This window comes from Lepisma saccharinum (assembly GCF_977018435.1).
Source record: "Lepisma saccharinum chromosome 15 unlocalized genomic scaffold, izLepSacc3.1 SUPER_15_unloc_1, whole genome shotgun sequence".
NCBI classification, from domain to species: Eukaryota; Metazoa; Arthropoda; class Insecta; order Zygentoma; family Lepismatidae; genus Lepisma; species Lepisma saccharinum.
In genome coordinates this window covers 977450-1000946 of record NW_028142892.1, presented here as the reverse complement: position 1 = coordinate 1000946, position 23497 = coordinate 977450, and the positions used below count along the sequence as shown (strand labels likewise).

The 23497-nt window shown below is 41.1% G+C and overlaps 1 protein-coding gene across 1 annotated transcript in view; it reads right to left on the bottom strand.

Moving 5' to 3' along the window:
* Nucleotides 1-23497, bottom strand: part of lovit (loss of visual transmission) — a 374492-nt gene that overhangs the window by 65982 nt on the left and 285013 nt on the right. Inside the window, exons 5-6 of the mRNA XM_083115802.1 lie at nucleotides 22661-22945; nucleotides 21166-21267 (exon numbers count right to left, since the gene is read on the bottom strand). Of these exons, the coding sequence (XP_082971928.1) occupies nucleotides 21166-21267; nucleotides 22661-22945 (387 nt within the window). The remainder of the gene's footprint in view (nucleotides 1-21165; nucleotides 21268-22660; nucleotides 22946-23497) is intronic.

Genomic DNA, 23497 nt, shown 5'->3' with positions numbered 1-23497 from the left:
ACATAATATATAACAAATATAATTTAGTATAATTACATTGGTATCAGTACAGTACAATGTTAATACATCTACTCCTTTCATTTTTACATAAACCTTCCCTGGAATATGTTAAAAATACGTTATAAGTATTGTGTGTATGTATGCATTGTTTAACATATACCGGATTTCGGGATCCGAAATCTATAGTTTTGAGCTCACGCGCCCTGCATGTTACAATTTTCTTGTTACAAACAGAGCATAGGGAGCCAGAGAGCGACAGTAGATCAGCATGTGGTTTAAGACCATTGATTTGAGTTATATTAATTCATTTGGATGGGTATGCTTCACCTCAGAGGCTAGGAGTTCCGCTGTCGGTCTCCAGCTCCCATATTTTGAAGATAGTTTGATGTGATTATTCGCGGTCAGTTCCCATTTGGAATTGTAAAATGTGTGTAATATTGTGTGTGTTGAAGAAAGTTACCTGCTGCCTTGTATATCTGTTTGCTAAAATGAATACACTTCAGCAGAAAGCAGCATAGTAGATATGAATTATTGATTGATAAAATAGAGGTAGTACAATTCAAAAGGTAAAAATTATTTGAAATATAAATGAAATTTAATTTTGAATGAGATTTATGGATTAGAATTTATAAATGCATTGTATGATATGTAGTTTAGAGAATAACGCCGGAATACCAACGTTTGAATGGTAGCTGGTATGCCAGCTAGGTGTTGTGAGTTTGTTTTGAAGCCATTACTCTTTCCATTTAATCCTTATGTCTTACTCCTGGTAATCGGACGGGGCGAATTCTTCTCCGCTCTGCGGCCTCCCTTCATCCAGTGGAAACCACACAGTGCCTTCGTCTGGAAACATTGGTGGGTGCTTCCTCCTCCTCCTCCCCTTCCTCCCCTACAGGAGTAGGAGGCAAAGCACGAGAAGCAACGGGCCTTCCAGCAGTTCTTCTCCTGGTTTCCATGGCAGATTTGGCTGGGGTGGTCGCCTTTGCTGTTGCTTGAATCTTCCCAACTCCTCGAAAGACACGGCATCTGCGAGTGCCTTGAATCTTCCTATCTGTTGCTTACAGAGTAGGATTGTTATATCATATGTTGGAAGTTCCCTCCTCATGTTTTTGATGATCTCACCTGATCCTAGGCAGAAGACCTTATGCTCTGGGGTGTCTTCCAGAGCTTCGCAGGCGATGCATTTTGTGGAAGTTCAGCTGCCTATCCGGTGTAGATGCTCTCCGTAAGTGCCATGGCCTGTCAGGAAGTGCATTAAGCCCTTTGTGGCATGAGCAGTTATCAGTTTGTTTTGACGTACGTTTGGGACGAAGCCAAATGTCCTTCTTCCATTCCGGGCAACGTCCCATTCCCCTTGCCAGGCATCCATGAATCTTTCTCTTATCTCCCGTAGAGTAGGCAAGAAAGTTCCAACACATTTAGTAAGGTTTTCCTCGTCTCCCTTCCTAAACCAATATTTGGCCGCCCTCCAAATCCAGCGGAAGGTATCCCGTATGGGCAAGCAATGCCTCCGTAGAGACTGTTCCGAAGGCCCCCGTTACTCGCAGAAGGATCCTACGTTGAGAGGCCCTAAGCATTCTGATGTTCTATTTCAGTTTCAACCCCTCCATCCATGTAGATGACGCATATGTGGAAATTGCTTCATAAATTGACTTGGTATATGCTTCCATTATGCTGGAATTTAGATTAACTTGGTATAATGTCAACCTGGTGAGTTTTTGATTTTGTCATTTCGGCTTTGGTAGTTATTTTTTGTATGTGTGTCTATCGAATTTTAATCCCTCACTTATGGTTACCTCAAGATATTCAAAATGGTCTGCTCTTTGAATGATAGAGCCAGATAGTTTTATCGATGGGTTTCTCCTAGTGCTAATTTTACCCTTTAGAAACAAGTATTTGGTCTTTTCTGCAGATAGTTCTAGCTTGGCTTCCCTGCACCATATTCTTAGGGCCTCTAGAGCTTCATTTACTTTGTGCTCAACCTTAGCACGGGAGTCGTCTTCACATACCATAGCTATGTCATCCGCGTAGGCAATAACTTTTGTAATGTTACTGTTATTACTGAGATCACGAAGGCAGGGCTCTTGGTTAAGGTTCCATAAATGAGGTCCAAGCACCGACCCCTGAAGGCATCCCTTAGTTGAAATTTTGGGGAAGGTTTCCTCGTTCAAGGTTAGTTGAACCTTCCTGTTCCTGAAGTAATCTTCTAGTAGTTGGATTATTGTTGACGGACAATTCAACCTTCTGAGGGTAATGAATAGCCACGGCCACCATAGGTTGTCGAAGGCTCCGCTCATGTCCGCGAATACTGCCACCACTATCTTCTTGTCTGATGTTTGAGCCTCCTTCTTTAATGCATTGACTGCATCCTCAGTTGAGCGACCCTTCGTGAAACCGTACTGGCGGCCAGAGCCTCCAACCATGATCAGAAGCTCCTGCAATCTCTTATTAATCATCTTCTCGAACAACTTTCCCAAGGTGTTGAGTAGACAAATCGGTCTATATGACTTCAGGCTTGTTTCGTCCTTCTTCCGTTGCTTTTTTATTATTAGCAACCTTCCCTCTTTCCATGGGGTAGGGAATTTCTTGTTTGCCAAACAGTGATTGAACAATGCTGTTATGAAATGGATCGTTTTTGGCAAGGACAATTTAACGACTCCAGCTGGAATGCCGTCAGGGCCCGGTGCCCTCTTGCTCTTCATTGTAGCCAGTTCACGGGTAACCTCCTCCGGTTCGAAAGGAACTATAGGTGTGTTGTTCGGATATCCTTCGTCTTCCCTTCTCGTCGCTACATTATTTTCATTGTCAGTTTCCTCATCATCATCCGGAAGAAGTCTTTCCAGTCTCTTTCAGATCTGTAGTGAGGGCCCAATCTGGTTTTCTTATTGTTGTTATTCCTTGGCTAGGTTTGACTTTTTTTGTTATGATTCTGTATGGGAGACCCCACTTATCTTGTTCCAGGTTACTCACTACAAATTTTTTCCATCTCTTTTGCTTGAGTTCTTTAAGCTAATTGGCGTATAAAGCCTTTGCTCTACGGTAATCCTCGAGATATTGGTTCCTATTGCCTTGTATGACAGGTTTTTGGTATAACTTGCGGCTTTTCCGCATATTGACTCTTAGTACATCCATCCTTGCCGACCATGGTCTGATTGGGATATTTTGTCCTCTTCTCGGTGTGGATGCTGCAATGCCCATTTGTAGTTTTTTTGTGAGCAGGGTTGACCAATCGTCAATGCTTCTCTCCGGTCCTACATTTTCGGGAAGATTTATGTTTTCGAGAAGGATGTTTGCATCCGTCCTGCTCCAGTTGTACGAGTATGTTATAGTCCGATCATTATGTTTTCCAGCGAGGTTCCCAATTTTATATTAAAATATATCGGATTATGGTCGCTGGTGGTTACCATATCATATACCTCCCAGTTTTCGCTGAGCGCTGACATTTGATTGTTCGTTAAGGTTAGGTCTATGTTGCTGCTTGCCCCTGCTCTTCCCCTGAACGTGGGTGGATTTCCTGGTAGGTTTTCAATGTTGAGATTCAACTCTGCAATGAGGTCGGTCATCTTTCTCCCGTTAACATCAGTTTCCTTGCCGAACGAAAGGGGAGAGGGAGAGTTACTGTCGAGGGTTACAAAGATTTTCTTCTTGGCATTGGCCAGGCAGGCGTTCCTAATACGGGCAGTGTATATTTCAATGTTCTGGCAGTATTGGCAATAGCTGTTTATTACCTATATGATCAAGTTCATCTTTCCGTAGTTTACTTCTATGCAATTTGTATGCGTGTCTGAGAAATTCGAAATTTTGAGGATAATGATGTTCTTATTGAACGATACAATTGCTGCTTTCGTATTGCTGTGTGGATTATAGATTAAGGCAGCGTCAGTTGGTGCATGTATTATTAGTTGTTCATTTTGTAAATATGGTTTCTGGAGTAACAGCATGTCTATATGGTTTCTTTTTGCATAGATGAAAATTTCCTCAGCAGCCAATTTTGCTCAGTTTAGGTTCTCCTGGATGATTCTTAGCTTGTTTTCTTTTTCTAATGTCTTACTACTGTAGTCCATGAAGGCCATGGTTTCGCAGTATCTTGTATAACCCTTCCATATCCCCTAGCGAAGTCCTCGTAGACCTCATTTAAATTCAGTTCCAGGTCTCTACGTTGGAAGGCAGTCTTCAACAAGTTGTGTAAAAGGTCTGGGTCCACCGGCATGTTGTTGCATCTGAGCATCATTTTGTCCACCACCTCAGGGTATGGGAATGTGATGAACTTGCCACCATCATTCTTTAGCCGGACAAGCAGCCGAAGAGCTGTTATTAAGTTGTCCCTTTCCTCTAATCAGCTTAATTGGAGATTAACTTCGACTTTTTTATAAATAGAGGCCGGATCAATTTGGGTGAGGGAGGGGTCTGGGGTGTCAGGCTTCTCTGGTTCTAAAATTACAGGGTTTGTGAAATTTGGATATTTCCTTTGTGGATTGAAGGGCGTTGCGTTAGGATTTAGTTTTGGTTTTTCCTGTGTTGGAGAGTCGGGTAAATCGGTTACATCATATTCAAATAGAGGACCATCTTGTTGTTGAAAGAAAGGATCCTCCTGGGAGGCAAAAGAAGAGCGTGAAAACGAGGGAGAGAGGTAAGGTGGTGGCGTGAAAAAGATGGATTCAGGGGGCGAGATTGAAACTGGAGAAGATGGGTAGCTGATGAGAGGGACAGGGGAGAGAATAAAGGCGCAGTATCCGAGGTTTGGTATGTTTCTGCTAAAAATCGGTTGGTGGTATTGAAAATGGGTCGGTTGACATAGGGGGGAGGGATATAGCGAAAAGTTGCTTTGGTGAAGGGGGGGAGTATGTAGGACTTCTCGAGAATCCATAGGGTTAAGGTAGAGAGGGAGTTGTATGTGAAATTTATTATTTAACAAATTGCAGAATTATTTCTGCTTACGTTCGTAATACTCCGTCGCTCTTATCGCGTTGCGGCGTCGGCGGCTAGGGGTGTTGTTTTTTCCATTTCTTTATTGGTTTAGGGTCCATAATTAGTTCTTTCAATCAGCCTTTTCTGAAAGAATTTTAATGTAGGACAGTCCTCCTGCGTGGCGTAGCACGTTCTTTTTCTATGTAAGCATGGTATGCATACTTTTTTTGGTTCTCTCTTCTACACTGCTCCCTTTAATGGCCCTCAGCTCCACATCTGTCGCAGCATTGCACCCCCCCCCCCCCCGCAGTGCCTAGCCATGTGCCCGTAGTCGCAACACGAGGCACACATTGGAACAACCAGGTAGTCTTTCATTGGCAAGGATAAGTATGCCAAATGTATCTTGTTTTGATTTAGGACGAGTTTTCTGATTACAGGATCAACCTCATACACCCTGTGAGATACAGGCTTATTTCTTGCTCCAGTCTTGAACCTGAACTTGAATTTTGTCTTAAATTCCTCGAAGGTCATATTTAAGTTCTCTTCAATGCCGTTTACGACGTAGAATTCTTCTGCAATATCCTCCTCTTCTCTTCTAGTGGGAACCTCTTATATTACCATTAGGGGGTTGCGTTTTTTGGTAATTCGGCGTTAAGTTTCTTTTCCTTAAGTTTTGGGTTTCTCAGGATATTTTCCACATCTTCGCTGGTGGGTGTTTCCACAATAAGGGTTTTTGGAGTCGACCTTATGGCTTGAATTTTCACCCCCTCCCTAACTGGGTTAACTGCCATTGTGAAGTTGTCCCAAATGGCTCTGACGTTTTGATCCTCTTGAGCTGTTATGAAAACGGTGTGTTTAGGTTTGTTTGTGATTTGTTGTATCTGAGTTGCCTTTGCTCCCAATGGTGCAGTGGTGGCAAGCGTTTGGGCATACGTTATTTCTTGTGGGCCCGCATCAGGTAAGGAGTTGTTTTTGTTTGTTTGCTCCAGAAATAAGCAAGATGTTCTCAGTGATTTTACCTCCGCTGCAGTTTCCGTCTGGGTTTGTCCCATCTTGGTTAGGATTTCCAAAAATTGTGTTTTCTTGTCCGCCGTGATATTCTTTTCCTTGGCAATGTGGGTGGTGATATCGAATTGGAGTTTTTGGAAAGTGCCCAGGAGTACCTCTGAAGTGTCCGGGACGATTTGTTCCGCTTCCAGAGGGGGTGGGGGGTAATCCTGGGGTGGCGACCTGTGCTGCATTTTCCTCTCGGTTGCATTGCTGTTCCGGGCTGTCCGGAAGATGTTTCCTCTTTGCGGGGGTGGGGCTTCGCGCCAAACCACCTCTTCTGAAAGGGTCAGGGGGTGGTTGGGAGGGTTGGTCCTCTTTTGGTTCATTTCTTCTCTTCGGGGTGGCCCCATGTAGGAGCCATCTCCGCTGCTTACAGTTAATTCACAGGCCCGAGTTAGCCTTTTAACTCATTGATCATTTCCCGCGCGAAATGAAATGAGACGCACGGGGTCTTATTATTGTTTATTGTTTCTATCCGGTCCGCGTGCTGGAGATCAGATGAACGCACTTAGATCACTACGTCACGAATCGCAACGGCACAGAGACCCGTATGTTCCACGCACGTAAGTATCACTGCCCCGGTAAGCCACCTATGTACAAAATATAACTTACCCCTCTGCGTCGGTGTGCCCACCAGAACATGCCCTGGAGTTTCCTCTGTGGGGTGAGTGAGGTTTCCAAGGTATATCGGATCTGGGGGGTTCCAGGGGGATATTCTTTTCCGAGGTGCACACTTTTTTCACCGATTTCCAACAAAAAGTTTGCTTTCACTACCGGGCTTCTCGGTTTATTCACTATAATTCAATAACCACTGGACGGATTTGCACTAAATTTTCACAGTGTGTCGTGTTCACATTCGCGCTCGCGATGGGGTTCAGAGGCGGACTAAACACAAGATTTTTCCACCCTTTTCGGAGGGTCGCGTCGCGGTGTTCCGTAACGCGTGACCACTTGCATAAGACACATCTGCAGCTTCCGGTGAAAAGTACAGGGGAGCATTTTACTTTTTCATATTTAAAGAAATAAGGGGTCCTCACATTAAAATTTATTCCAGGGCCTCGCGATGTATTACTACGCCAATTCCTTTTCCACCCGAGGCGCCTTGAAAGCTGGATTTCACGAATATTTCCCAGGGGTCTGTATAATTACTTCTGCAACTTTGCTACAGAATGTTCGTTAATTAATCTGGAAATGGATTCACTTATTGAGTATTCTTGCACTCTGAAATAAAGTTATTATAGCTCGTTTCCAGTGTTACGGCGGGCGCCCTATAAGCTGTCAAGGGAAGTGGGGAGCGGGGAAGCGACCAATCCAGCGCGATAAGAAACGCAGCAGCCAGTAAAACGAGCTTCACGTAGTCTTTTTTTCCGCCGCGTCATGTCTCTCGGCGCCACTGCCGTTGTTTGGTTGGTCTGCGGCGTAATCTCCGCTCCCCACTTCCCTTGCCAGAACTAGACCGGCCGCCGTAAGAGTGGAAAATACCTTTACTTCTGTGGAAGTTATGGTTTCTATGTTACAGCAAATTTGGCGATGTGGCATCTAGATATTCTCCTTCGATATGGATTTTATTGCAATTGTTGTAGCATTCTATAGAAGAGACTTTGGAGAGATTTGGGACTATTAGCCTATAAAATATTATATAGGGTGCTTTTTTAGAGTGATAGAACTTTGAATTGAAATAAAACAAAGAATTAAGTTTGAATCCAATTGTGTTTTTATTTTAAAGATAACTTTCTGACATTTACTTTTTGAAAATAATTTCCGGCATATGTCCACCACGACTAGATGTGATGAACCGGATTCGATCAGTACAATTTTGAACCACTGTTTCAAGTCATTAGGGACGTATGTCGTTAATAACACGAGTTATGTTGGCTTCCAAAGCGTCAGTTGTTGCTGGTTTATCAGCATAAACCAGTGACTTTACATATCCGCAAAGAAAATAATGTTGTTCGAAATTTATCAATAGTTCGACGAATAAGTTGCTCTGATGGACGATTATGTGCACCATACAAATTCCGAAGTGCTCTATACGTTTGGCGAACAGAACACTGATTTTGGAAATATATTTCCACAATTTGTAAACGTTGTTGCGGCGTTAGTCTTTCCATGACCATTTGCCAATGCTCACTGATCTGAAATGACAAAACAACATGTCATCAAAACGAAACAAATGACCGCTATCCCTATCGAAAGTTCTATCACTACTAAAAAAACACCCTTTAGTAGAATTTATTTAGTTTTTTAGAGCTCCAGGGCTGTAGCTCTATTAAAAAATTAAAACGTTTCTTTACATTTTATCTCATTGTCATAGTGTCCTAGTATCGAACTTAGGAAGCAATCTATATTATTCACCAATGAGAATTAAGTTTTCCAGACAAGGTATTAAAAATCGCTAGAGAAAATAAACAATTTCTTAATTTAGTTTTCTTTAGTGTATATTTCTCCAATTTCTTTTGGTATAATTATGTCTGCTATAGGCCTATAAGTTTATTACAACATCAAAATTGTTGTTACAAAACGGACTGCCATCTATTGGCAACTTAAAACTTACTATTTGTTTAGCATAAATGAGGTCAAGTTGAGTAAATACAGGTAGAACTATCTAGGTCAGCAGATTACGTCATATGTTGCTTTGAGAGTTTCTGGAGAAATTATATTGCAAATCTTATTTTATGCAATCCCATTCCAATATATTCCTTAAATAACGTTAGATTATCCAGGGATAACCTTCATTTGATGAAAATGCATTCTATATTCGTCGTGTCATCCAATGCGAGTATTGTATCCAGTGGCGTACCGGCCGCCTCCACAAAGCAGGGGGGCCCCCAAGGTGTAGGGGCCCCGCAATGTTCTCTCTCTATGTGCTCCTGAAATTGTACATAATCGAAAAGATTCAACACATAGTGTCGCTTATTTAAAAAAAATTGTTTGCGAATCAGAAATCTGGTTCCCATTAACATATCATATGATGACGTCTGCAATAATAAGCAGTGGCGTATTGTCTCAGTCAGAGTGGCCCGGGCAACTTGACACATGGGTGTCATCCGAAATGCAGAATTAACTTACTTCCTCTCAGATGGCAATAGATAGGAAAATTCTCTCATCTCATACCTTTATAGCTACGCACTTTGTAGTAAACGTACTGTAGTGTAGGACAGTTGTGAATCCAGTAGAGAGATTCAGTTGCTCAACCAGTCGATGTCTTATTGCTACACAATACGTAAACAAACTTGATATTTAAAATGTAACTTCCCGCCAAATATTTTCAAAGGGGCCGCAAGACTTAATATGAAATTGAAATAAGATCTGAGATAAATTTTCCACATTGTTCACGCCTGTTACGTTTTACTTCAAAGGGGCCCAAAACCTCAGGAGGTGGAGCCCAGGGACAATTATCCCTTTGCTCTTATGTCGAGTAGCCCCTGCTTCGCCACGCAGGGTATACAGCGGATACAGTGCTCGAAGTGAAAATTCCTAGCGCCGAATTTCCTTGTTCGAGTTAGGGGAAGAGGATGCTTATGCAAATTATCCACGTGGGTGGATGCTTCATGATTTTTTTCTTACCTGGGGGAATAACATCTCCCATGCCCTTTATACTCCCCCCGCCACCTCACACTCTTCGAGCACTGATGATCTATTAACAAAATGGTTCTTGTTTCATGAAAAGTATTTAATTAATATCAGTGGTCTATCGAAAAGAAATGGCATGGTTAAAATTATGAATTATAATATTGAGGTCCACTAACACCAATATGAAACAGTGCCCGTGCGACAACGACATTTTTCCTTTGGGAGGAAAAGGGGGGGGGGGTCGTCCAGTCTTTCCAACCAGCATTTCAATCAGTGACACATTTCAGTGAATAAAGTCCCATCGCCGCTTTATTATCTATCTCTCAAGACTGGAGTCCGCTGCTATTTCTTCGTAGCAGATTGAAATTTACCTTTTGAGGATAAGTCACTCTCTATCAACAATCTGCAGGTCCAGTTCAACCCCCTTGACTGAAATGCTAAGTTTGTTTGAGTATATAACTCACTATTAGTATTATAAGGGTAATGTGAGCGACTCTTACGTTGAATCTTGGCCTGGCGTAGCCAGGGGATGGCTTTTGGGGCTGAAGGTGCATCCATCTCAAAGTCTAAAAGAGGAGTGTTTAGTACCCTTTAAACAATTTCCCCAAAAAGTATTTTTTAATGTATGTATTATGTAACCTAATTTGTAAAAAATGTTTCAAACAAATAATAAAAAGGATCACGAACAAAATATTGGGCTGTGTGAAGCCTCCCCACTTCTCAAAAAAAAAAAAAAAAAAAAAAGTATCCTGGCTGTGCCACTGCGTTGAAGTAACACAAAATATTTCTAATTTCATCTTCCAGTTATTTAACAGAGATTCAGACCATCCTTATTTAGTTCTGAGAAACTACCAAACTGATATATATCCTGAGTCGATGACAAAAAATGGGAAAGCAGAGTATTTGCGGTCAAAGTTAATATATTTTACAACTGAGGGGGGCTAGCTAACGATTGTGCGTCCGTCCCACTCTGGCATCTTCTCGACATTTTTCCAACTATGGGGACCCCAATATTTTACTTGCAGAGAACTGTGCTACGCCACTGATTGTATCACAAATGAACAAATGTAAAATTCACGAAAACAAAAGTGTGCTTGACTTACCACTCTAAAAGTATAGGTAAATGTCAGTTATATCGGAGACACATTTCTTCATTTTTACAGAAGAAACTACTTACGGAAATGAGTTTCTGTAGCATTTTGAAGTTCGTGGAGGTATTTTCTCACCTTAGAATGCTGCACAACAAGAAATAAGCACTTTTGATATAATAAACTTGCATTTTGTGCAAAGCGACAATATTATACCGTTGTTTCCATTATGTACCTGCAGATGGTGCGAGCGTCGAAAGTCACGCGGTCTCGCCAGTGTTTCCAAACGTGCCTTTTTTTTTACGAGATTTTTTTTAACTATGCTTACCTAACCTAACCCAACCTAACCTAACCTTGCCGGAAATGGTCCGTTGGGCTATCGTGAATGGTTTTTGGGGCTATCCGTCAATGGTTCGTGGGGCTACCGTGAATGGTTTTTGGGGGCTATCCGTCAATGGTTTGTGATGACATAATGAACACGAAATTAGGTATTTTTCGATTAAGAAGGTTGAAACACTGCACACCCACTCAAAATCGACAAAACACAAGCACGACGCGCGATGATCCACAGCTGTGCGCGCCATATTGTATGTTCCACAACGGAAGAAAGGACCCACAAGAATTACTCGTAATGTGAAAAATCGAAGTTATTTTCGTGTAAAAAGCATAATGGCACCTTCATCTATGTTCCGCAATACACAATTGGTAAGTACGAACCATTTGAAACTGAAAATATCCGATAGAAATGTGTCTCCGATATAACAGACATTTACCAAAGTATATGCAAACATGTTACATATGTACAGAGGGATCGATGAGTATTACCGTACAAATTGTCCATGACTATTTTCATTAATTTTTCTCTTACATCCTATGGGTTTTTAAGCGAAGGATTTTTATGTGTGCCGGTGCAGAAGTTGTCAACAGCTTGTTTTTAGTTTTCTTTTAATTCTTGAAGATCTTATTAGGTCAAATAAAGTGCATGAACATGGTGATGGACAACTTGCCGGTAATACTTATGGATCCCACTGTACGTATTTAAATTTTATACGTATAAATTTACAACAAAAGTGTATCTTCACATATTCAAAATGTATGTTGGGCATAAACAGCCAATGTAAATCCCAATAAAAGTTACATGGTGGTGGTGTTAATATATTCATTGAAGGCCTTTAAGCTTCCAATGATCTTGAATTCTTTCGTTTGTAGACATATTCATGTAATATGAGAAGCTAGTCGTAGTCAGCGAACTGATTATTGGTTTCAGGGAGTATACACAAATATATTTTTTTCTAATATACAAGTAGGTATTCCTTGTTTGTTCCACTGCTTGCTATACTGAACATTCAATATTCATCAGTTATCGTCATTTTCCGGTTCTGCGGAAAATGTAACTGCCTTTGTATAATTTTGAATTAATTATAATTCGTAGAATCAAAAGAACATGCGCGAGGTTCAGAACATTGTTGACCAGTCTCACTGTATAAGGATTAAAACTAGTAACTTCGTAATGGCATAAACTTTCCCATTCTGTAAGTTTTTACCAAGAAATGTACAAGGTGGTTATAATTAAAGTGACGGTGTTCAGAGTGGTACAGCACGGGCTGTAATGAGAGTAGCAGTCTGAAACTTCGTAGATATGCTAATGAAGCAATGCGCTCGCGAATTATGCAAAAAAAAAAAAAATAGTTCCAATTCTCGCCACCAGGGTAAAAAAATGGCGCTGTAATCATTCAAAACGTGGTATAGTTACAGGAAATAGGCAGGAAAGATCAAACACACGAGAACAATGATTCTGGCATGTTTATTAGGAACTATGGTTACAAGAACTGTTCAATATGGCCTCCCAATTCAGCAACATGCTGCATTCGTAACACGGCATGATCGACAGTTGCTCGCAGCATGTCTGGTGAAATCTGAGCGACATGTCGTTGTATGCTAGCTTTCAGATCAGGCAGAGACCGGACATGTCCCTGATAGACACGATCTTTTAAATATCCCCACAGCCAGAAGTCACATGGATTAAGGTCGGGGGATCTGGAAGGCCAATCATCTGGAAACTGCCTAGAGATGATGCGGTCATTAGTGAAGGTTTCTCGCAGCAAATCTTTCACGTGGCGAGCGACATGTGGTGTTGCCCCATCTTGCATGAAAATGGTGGTGTGTTCACAGTTCCGTTCTTGCAAAGCTGGAATCACGTGTTGCACAAGGAGGTCCCTATAACATGCAGATGTCACTGTACACCTAACAGGCCCTCGAGGTGTCATCTCCTCAAAGAAAAACGGACCAAGAATGAAGGAGCTAGTGAACCCACACCAAGCAGTCACGTAAACTGAGTGCAATGGTTGTTCCTGCACAACATGTGGACGAGTGGAACCCCATATGCGACAGTTCTGAGTATTCACTGTACCGACCAGAGTAAAATGCGCCTCGTCAGTCCACAGAATATTCCCCGGCCACATGTCATCCACTTCCATGCGTGCCAAAAACCGATGGGCAAACTCACGGCGTTGTGGAATATCTTGGGGTTTCAATTGGTGCACAATTTGAATCTTGTAGGGATACCAGTGTAAAATGCACCGCAATACCTTGCGAACTGTTGACCAGGGGAGTGACAATTCACGTGCCACAGCTCTAGCACTGGTTGCAGAAGTTGAGGCATGTGCTGCACGGTCAGCTACAGCTACAGCAACTTCGTCCACAACTTCCTCTCCCTGGTGCAACACCCAATTCACCTGTTTCCTCGAATTTCTTCATCATCTTCTTCAGCCCATTAATTGACATGGGCCCTCTTCTCAGCCCTTTCTGTTGGCGATATTTCCGCAGTGCAGCGTTACTATTGCTCCCATTCTGGTAAAACAACTTCACTAGCAGTGCACGGTCTTTCTTCGCAATAGCCATTGCTTTTTACACGGGAAAAATCAAACTTTTAATGTTCGGCGAACATTCACATCACTATAGGAAAAAAAAAGCAACAAGCGTCACCAACAACAACCAGGGAGCTCACACAATGGTTAGGCAATGTCAACGACTTTGACGTCAGAGTTACGGAAAATTCCACGTTTTGACTGCTCACAGCGCCATTTTTTACCCTGGTGGCGAGAATTGGAACTATTTTTTTTTTTTTTTTTTTTGCATAATTCGCGAGCGCATTGCTTCATTATCATATCTACGAAGTTTCAGACTGCTACTCTCATTACAGCCCGTGCTGTACCACTCTGAACACCGTCACTTTAATTATAACCACCTGGTATTATATAATCAATTTCTAGCCAACAGTAATAAAAATCTCAATTTCTCGTTCAGGATTTCTTAATAAACTGGTACCTACTGCCAGATAGGTGGTCTTTGATTACATTGATAACATTCCCTTGTACCATGAACAAGTTTACATTTAAAAAGGAAGTTAAAATATTAGTTTATTTACTTCTTTAGAACACAATAAGCGCATGCCCAATTACAGTGTTCACAAAACATAGTTTAAACAAGAAATTTATATATCCTCCACTGAGAATGTAAATGTTCTGTGTCCATTATTTTCATTTCTTCAGGATAGACCTTTAAAGTTGTTGCTTGTATATTTATTGGATCTTTGTCACCATTGCGCTGAAAGTTACCGAACCAATGTAAAGTTAATTGTAAGCTTAAGTGTAACCCTACTTTAATAATAAATAATAATAATAATAATTAAAAAGGCTGATATATTGAAACCTGTCTAAAAAGTAATAGTTGTCTGGTTAAGTATTTATACTTTTTATTGAAATTTCAGATAGAACAGTAACTTTGATTTGAGAGTTCTACCAGATAAACACTGTATTTCTGAAATGAGATTAGGTAGTTCTTCTGTAATGAGGATGGATCTGTCATTCGGTAGCAAAGTTAAATAATCAATTAAATCAATCAACTACTTTGATTCCGCTATTATTCAAAATTTTGGCTAGACTGCACAATCGACCCTTGTGTTTTACCGTTTGAAAGTAAAAAAAATATTGTGCGCTAATAGTACGTATTTAACACTTCGAATTGTCACTGTGCATTTCTCAATTTGAAGTTACATTTCTATGAAATAATAAAAAAAATACTACTACATTACTTTCCATAGCTGGTTTCCTTGAACCTAATCCATGTTGTAAACACACAGTATTGCCAGGTCGAACTTTGGTTTTCAACGTGAATATATATGCGAATTTCCACTAGGATTCAACTTTTTTATAATCATGTTTTCATTCGTATTTTTTCATGTTTTTTATTCAAAGGGACTTTATAGAAAAAAGCGGGTAGCCGGAGCGTAGCGGGGGCGGGGCCGCGGTAGCGGTAGGGGGCGGTATGTCAATTACCCCAGGGTCGGAGCCTGGAATCGGGGGCAATTAATACTACTTTTTCCCCCACTTCCAATTGTTTCCTCACCTTAAATTTTACATTTCTGGAATCCTTGATTCCTACCCTTTCCAACGATGTATCAGACATATTTCTATTAAGAAGGGTCGATTCGACATCCTTACCAAAATTTGTGTCTGTTAACAACAAAAGAGCCGAATTCCACTATTACTTCTAAGCAGCTCCCACAAGTGACTGAGGTTAGAATGCAAGTGCCTTATCACATACTTAGATGGCGCTTGTGGTTGATTGTTCGTGCCACATGGGCTGCCCACCTAAGTCTCCTTGATTTAATCATTCTAATAATATCTGGACATGAATACAAATTATGCAGTTCTAAATTATGTAACCTTCTCCACCCACCCTTCTCCTCATCCATTTTTTCATTCAGCATCCCTAAACAATTAATCGTGGCGCCGCCACTGATTCGCTGCCTTCAGGAAAGTTACCCCTTACTAGAAGTAATTTCATTATGCAGGAAATTAGTAATTTTTATAACGAAACGAAAAACAACATGCCGTAATCTGTTAGTGAGAAATATGGAACAATTTCACGCAGAGTTGTTAAAAGTCCATAAAGGTCCAAGAAGCCATAAATTCCAATGGGCTCAAATGGATTCCGCTGAAGGACCGGAAATTTTTTTTCTCGCACAATTTAAATTCGGTACAAGTTGCGTATTGTTTCATTGAAAAGAGGTTCCTGGATCGTATTTAAATTCTTTCGGGAAAAAGTCCCTGGAGTAGACCGTATTTAAAATGATCCGGAAAAGAAAGGTTCGTGGACCGAATTTAAATTCTGCCGGGGGGAATAAGGTTCCTGGACCGTAATTAAAGCCCACATCACACGGAACTGGATTTCCAGTTGGTATGCCCTAGTTGGCGCTGGACTTCCTATCAATTTGCTACTTTTCGCCTCACACGATACTTATCAACGTACTTGTCGATAGACTTTTGTTTCCATACGAGGGAAGTTGTAATGGCGGCCGCGTGTGATGTAAACAATGTATCACTTCACATTTTTAAAAGCCGATAACTATTCAACCGAGAGGAATAACGCTTCGTATAAAACGTTATTAGGTACAAAACAATGGCGCTGCTTAAATACATACTTTACAACGTTTACTGTACACGTATGGAAGCATATTTTAGTTGTTTCAAATGTAAACACCGTGCACTCGGTATTGCAACGCTCCTTTCAAGCTGTATACGTTATACATTGCTGGAGTAACACTCGTAAACCACAGACAAAAACACTCCTTTGCACACTCACATGGCGAAACTTTGCTCTGATTGGCTGTTCCACAGAATCCAGGGGAAGAAAGCAAGTAGCAATTAGAACATGTCCTATTCCTCCAAACCAGTCAAGCAGTCAGCCAGGCGGCCATGATTGCTACCTAGAAAGATAGTTCAGCGCCAACTAGGGCATTCCAACTAGAAATCCAGTTCCGTGTGATAGGGGCTTAAATTAATCCGGAAAAAAGTTCCTGGACAGAATTGAAATACTTTACATACGAAAAGGTTCTTTACGGTCCAGAACCCATTTAAGCTTGCTGATTTTCTTTCCTGGACCGGAATTGAATTTATTTCAAATTCCTGAACCTTTAACAACCCTGATTTCACGTCGCGAATAAAGTCAGGACAAGAATTTAAAAATGGAAAGGACTGCCGTGACTAAAACGGGAGTCTGGTAGCCTTTAGCCTGGAAGAATGTAGTTGTGGAGTACTTTGTAAAGACAATATTAACCCTTCAGTGTATTTCGTAATCGTAAAGATTCACCCGACGAGCTTAGCTAAAAACAAACACTACCACCAGAGTAGCTTTCAATCTTCAAATAAGTCATTCAATAAATTAATTCCTAACTACACACATAAAAGAAAATGCATCAGTTGAAACAAAAATTCTTAAACTTTGTAGCTCAGACCCAAATGTGTAAGTGATCATTTGATGCATTACAGCACAGCTCGACCAGTCCCGGATCTACAAATGTTGTCCCCTCCATGTATATAAAGTATGTGTGTAATAGATTTGTTGTTTTAATTTAGCCAGATAGGCTAATTGGGACTGGACCTACAGTTTAAAGTGGGATCCACCGGGAATCGAACCCGGGACTCCTTGATTAAAATGCAACGACGCGACCACTGCGCCATCTAGAGCTTCAGTGCGTTTTGTGGGTGGTGTACCTCTGGAAAGATTTGATTTAGCTGTTTTGTTATTTAGCTTTGCTTTTCTGCCACTTTCTGCTAATCGCGACGTTGAGAATGATAGATGATAGGATGAAATACATGAAGGAGCACTAACAAAGTACACCTATTCTCAGACCGGAATTCGAACCCGGTACTCCTGGCGTCGTAGAACAATTGCTAACCACTACGGCACGGAAGTCGGCATCTGATAGATCGAGTAGAAATAATAATAATATGATCATTTGGTAAAATATTGGTGCATTATTTTTATGAACTGATCGATTGAGTTGATGTTTTAAGTCCACTTTAGACTCAGATAGGCAAATCGGGACTGGACCTACAGTTTAAAATGGGATCCAAACCATTATGTGCCTCCACCGGGTATCGAACCCGGGACCCTTTTGATTACAAGGCGGCGACGCTACCACTTTTTTTTTTTTAAAAAAAGAATACCCCTATTCGGCAGTATCCCCCGTCATTCACACATTTTCACAATCTTCAATTTTCACTGTATTCACGTTGTTTCTCATTAACTATTCGGACAAACATCCAAGCCCGAGCGGGATTCGAACCCGGGACCTCTAGCGTTGCAGCGTGATGAGATAACCACAGGGTCCGGCACCACTGCTCCATCGGGGAAGCACTTTTATTTTATTATTATTTTACATAATAATAATAATAATCATAAGCACAGTTATTATCGTTACTTTTCCCATTATAGTTTTGTCAATGCCCTGACCACCCTTAAAAAAATATGGCGACGCCTGTGGTTCTAGAGTTTAATGGAGGGGGGGGGGTGGTATTGTGTGTGTGAAAAATTGTTGAAGTAATCATCGTGCTAGGACATACCTCGTTGCGTTTAGTCTTGCACTGACCTACTTTCAACTTCCACTACAGGTTCTTTTTGATCAAATGAAAAATTTTCCCGCGGCTCAACCAAACGGGGGCGGAGGGGGGCGTAATGGAAGCTTGTTAGTGGTTGCCATGGAGACCGCGCGCCCGGCGCTAACGGCTTCATCCGGTCATCGGCGCCTTTCGAAAGAAACAATACGTCGTTTGAGCCCCCAATCTGGGCAATACGCTATCAATATATTTTCGATTTCAACAAGTCGTGAACAAAGCGGAATTTCGAATTACAAAGACAATGCATCTGGTGTTGATGCACTGGTATAAAATGATCAAACATATCCTTAACTCTAATTTATAATCGACTAACTAAGATGTATAATTATTATAAATTCCATACTAAAGGAAGTAAAAATATGCTGAAGAAATTCATTATTATTTCGTGACTTGAATATCAAACAGTAAAATTATCCTGGGACAAGTTTAAAGTCTGTTACTATTTATTTATGTATTTGTCTCTTATTTATTTGTGGCGGAGATTAAGGCTCATGCCTTTTCTTACACTCGACCACATTTTTAATAGAAAAGTAAAATAGTGGTAGAAGTTTATAGGTAGTAATAAATAATTTCTGGAGATGTTTTGACAATGTCATTATTTCTGCAGAACTGAATCAGAGCTCTCTCCCTCTCTCGCACAGACACACACACACACACGCGCGCGAGAGAGAGAGAGAGAGTTCTAGCCAACACACCCCTTACCCCCGAAGAAGATTGCTTTCACATTTCTGGAATAAAATACTGACATTCCCAAGTAACTTTCAACACGTAACCACTTAATATAGAACCTTTCCAAATTTCCCGAAATTTCGGAATTTTAACGAGGAGACTTTTTCCCGATTCCAATAACAAAATTTCGGAATCCCGCAAGCTTATAGTGATTTGCAAAAACATTAAATGTTGGTAACATTTTATCTGTCTCTTGAACAACAATATTATGCACAATCTGGAGCAAGCGAACGAAAGCAAATCCTCTGCGCAAGTAGGACTCGAGACGGCTCGACCAATGAACGCGTGGGGGAAAGTGAATGCATGAAAGGGAAAACGCGGCTGCAGCAGAGCGCACTGATTTGCTCCGCCCACTCGCTTTTTCCCCTTCTCTACCGGTATGCGCGGCCTTGCTACACATATTCCCGAGACAGTTTGTAGTGTATCTTACTTGCTATACTCTATTTATTTGAGTGACAATTCTTTATCACAAAATACTGCACTCTGCTATTTACGGAACAATTCTGCTCCACCTGCAGGTAATAAATATTGCGGATATAACAGTGACAGAAAGAGCGAGCTAATATTTCATGTTTTCACTAGAAAAGATATTTAGGGGGTTGAACCCTCAACCCCCACCCCCTCTCTCGGCACGCCTCTGCTAGCGTGGATCCCTGAACCTGATGAATGAACTCGATAAAAATAGACAACCAACAGGAAGCAACCGAAAGGACGTAAGAATTTCAATCTTATACAATTGACTGTGATGTCACAGATTTAAGAACATTAATATTATTTCTGTTCAACACAAACGTCAGTGTTTATAATTTGAAGACTAAATTAACTTCAATTAATATACACAAAATTAACACAACTGTATACATCACTCGTTTTCGTACTAACTAACTCCCTAGCCTTCTTAAATCCGAAGGATCATTACTGCAGCAACACAGGCCTTCCATCTTTCCCTATCTTGAGCAAGTTCTATATACTCTTTTCCATCCCTACCGATTTCCCTTAGGTCCATCTCAACGTTGTCCCTCCATCTTCGTCTTGGCCTTCCTACAGGTCTCTTACCATCAGGTTTCCCAACAAGAATCCTGTAAACTCCTCTTTCCTCTCCCATTCGTGCCACATGGCCTGCCCAATTAAGTCTTCTTGATTTAATCATTCTAATAATATCTGGACATGAATACAAATTATGTAGTTCTAAATTACGGAACCTTCTCCACTCACCTGTCTCCTCATCCCTTTTAGGTATAAAGATTTTCCTAAGGATCTTATTTTCAAATACTCTCAATTTATGTTCCTCTTTCAATGTAAGGGACCAAGTTTCACATCCATATAATACTACAGGCAAAATTACTGTTTTGTATATTTTAACTTTTAGTTTCTTAGATATTAAACGAGAAGACAAAAGTTTATGAAGAGAGAAGTAACATGCATTTCCTGAATTAAGCCTACTTTTTATTTCCTCTTTAATATAATTTTCATTTGTTAATATTACTCCAAAGTATTTGAATTGGGAAACTGTTTTCGTACACACTACTTATTCATTTTGACCCTATCAACAAAAGACTGTCGACTTTGGTCAGCTTTCCTGTTACATGTAGCACTACCGATACCATTACGTTGTCACCAAATTCGGCAGTAACACTAATATAGCCTATTCCGAAATTACATAACTTTTTTGTACTGTTATACGCGTGGTCTTCTTATTTTACGAGTTGACATTTTCGTGCATATCCATCTAAGAGCCAAATGAGTGGACATAATTCTAACAAAAGGGCAAAGAGTGTTAGAACATTTTCAATCTAAGAAATCCTTTATATAGAGTGTTGCGTTGTTGTAACAGATATGACCACTCCAAGAATAAATGTTCGACATCGGAGTTCTCATACATATCCACTCTTTTTATTGTAAATTCTTGCAGACTTGCACGTTCATAAATTCACATTGAAAAGTCACCTAACTCAACATTACAATTCTGCTCGTTACAAATTGTTGTCATGCCCTGGCATCTCAAACAGTTGAAGAACAAACCGGAGAATAGGTGTAGCTTGGCCGGGGCAAGAGGACGCAGTTAATGATAATTTTGTTAGCATCCTTGGACCTGAGAAAAAGTAATGAAAATTTCGTAAATTTAACAGCTACTTACCACAATGGTCCTGGGCGCTATTATTATGGGATAGAACACTTTTTAATCCGCCTCCCCTTCCCAGAAAATTAAGACCAAAGTTCGATTCTACCCTTCTAAAATTAGGTTCCAAGTTACGCTCATGAAGGTTATACAGTTCCTTTAACAAAATGGACATTGAAAAGAAGCAAAGGTTACAGGTACTTGTTAGTTTACTGTAGTAAGAAGTAACACTCACCCAGCGCCGTGGTGTCCCAGTTGATGCCTCCCAGGGCGTATCCCATGGAACCCCCGAGACCAGCCATCAGGGTGAAGGAGCTCAGTCCACGAGCGTGGTCGTCTGGGAAAAATGACAAAAATCAAAAATCATAATTTGCTTTAAGTCTATTGTATGCTCACATAGGGGGACCACGGCCGTATATAACGTGAAGGTTTAACTGATCCAAAGCCCAACCATTGGATTAATAAATAATTTTCATTGATTGAAGAATCGCATCAATATTTGGAATCATTTTGAAAAACATAACTTATAGCGTAATGCCATAAAGAAAGTTCTTTGTTTTAAATTCACTTTATGCACAGATAGGCTGATCAGGACTGGACCTACAGTTTAAAGTGGGACGGAACAGCATTCATTATGTTTAATATATAGACATAAAAAATAGCATTGAAATAGTTACTAAAATTAGTGCATGGCGATATGTATTGTGAGATATAAAGTATCATTTCATTAATTTTAAATTGTTTGAAAATAATCATAATAATAATAATGTAATTATGAATCAATTTACCATTAGTCAATAACATCTATTTTCATTAATTAATATTAATATGGCAGGTATTTAAACTAAACTATCCTCGGACTACTTGGAAGTTGAACCCTTTCCATTATTTTCCTATAAATGCTGTTAGTGGCCGATGCGGGCATAACCTCTTTTGACCCAGTATTTCTTAAAACAAAAGAACGCGAAAGGCAGAAAAATGTGGCAAAATGAGGACCGACTACTAAACAAAGTATTCAAAAATCCTGGGACCCCACTGAATACGGCCGTGACTGTGATCTATAGTTTAGTGTGATCGGAATTACTCCGTAATGAGCCTCCATTGGGAATCGAACCCGTGACCCCTTGATTACAAGTCGACAGCGTTATCACAATGCCATAAGGGAGGAATTCTCAAGCGCCATCCAGTACACAAGTTTTTAGACTGGTTATTTGAACCAAGAACGAGAGTTCGGTATATATTTCTAGACACAACCAGATGTCTCCACAAACGCACACAAACAGAAGCGGTAGCGACAACTATAGCAACCTGGAGGCAGGAGCGTATATTCTAGGCTATCTACGAAGCCTGAAGTCTAGAGAATAAAATACAGGAGAAAAATCGATCAGAAATTGTAAATAATATTATTAATATAGTGAGATGATGATGCTGATTCTGGAGTTTTCAACCTGATTTCTTGTGAGTTGGCAACCTGATTTCTTGTGAGTTGGCAACCTGATTTCTTGTGAGTTGGCAAACTGATTTCTTAGGCGTTGGCAACCTGATTTCTTAGGAGTTGGTAATTTTTTTCTATTCATAGCCTAGGGCCACGTGACATTGTGAGACAGCCCACATCTTTGGTCTCAGTATTAGCCACTGATGTAAACATAGGGTGACCATAATATTTGGACCCAGATACGAGACATCCTCGTAATTTCTTTTCCAACCTCAGTGGAGGTGACCACACCTACCTGTGATGGTGACGTCCAGAAGGTAGGCCCTGGAGGGACTCTGGCAGGCGTCGGCGTCGAAGTCCAGCAGCACCGTCCCCAGCACGGTGAAGAAGACGCTCCAGGGGTGTGCCTTCAACGATTCGCCCGTCGACGGCCCATCGTCGCTCCGACTCCGGTTCCTTTCCGTGGAGAGGTTCTCCGCTCCGGAGCCGTTCCGGGCGAGGGCCCTTCCGGTGCCGTTGGAGTCGTACCTGTCCCCCAGGAGCCTCCCTATCGCCTCGCCGTTGGGCACCATCAGGAGACCTAGTCGGAAGAGAACGGATCGTTTCATCAAATTATGTTCTTCGCAAGGACGTATTTAAAGGGGGGGCATGTGGTCCGGACCCCAGTATTGTTAAAGGTCCACGAATTTTATGAAAAAAGTACAAGTTTCTCATGCATATAGATAGCATCGTGTGCTGAAGGTACATTTAGGGGATATGAGGGTAGGGCCCCCACACATTCTCCATCTCTACCATTTTGGAGGTGATGTGATCAGCACCACGCTTCGCCCCCAGGGTGCCCATTGATTTGAGGCTTGGTGAGTCCCGGAGCCGCTTTATTTATTCCAACCTTAGATCACCCATCCAGGGAATCGAACCCGGGTCTCCCGCGTGGCAGTCAGACGACATACAGACTTTTTTTTAAGAAAAAGGAATACCCCCCCAGGCGGTAGTATTCCCAGTCTTGACACTATCAATTTTTACATTTTTCGGATTTGCTCAATTTTAAGTTTTTCTCAATAGGACAAACACAAATACCCATGTCTTACCCGGAACCCCAGTGCGGTGTGCAAACCACTACGCCACGGAGGTC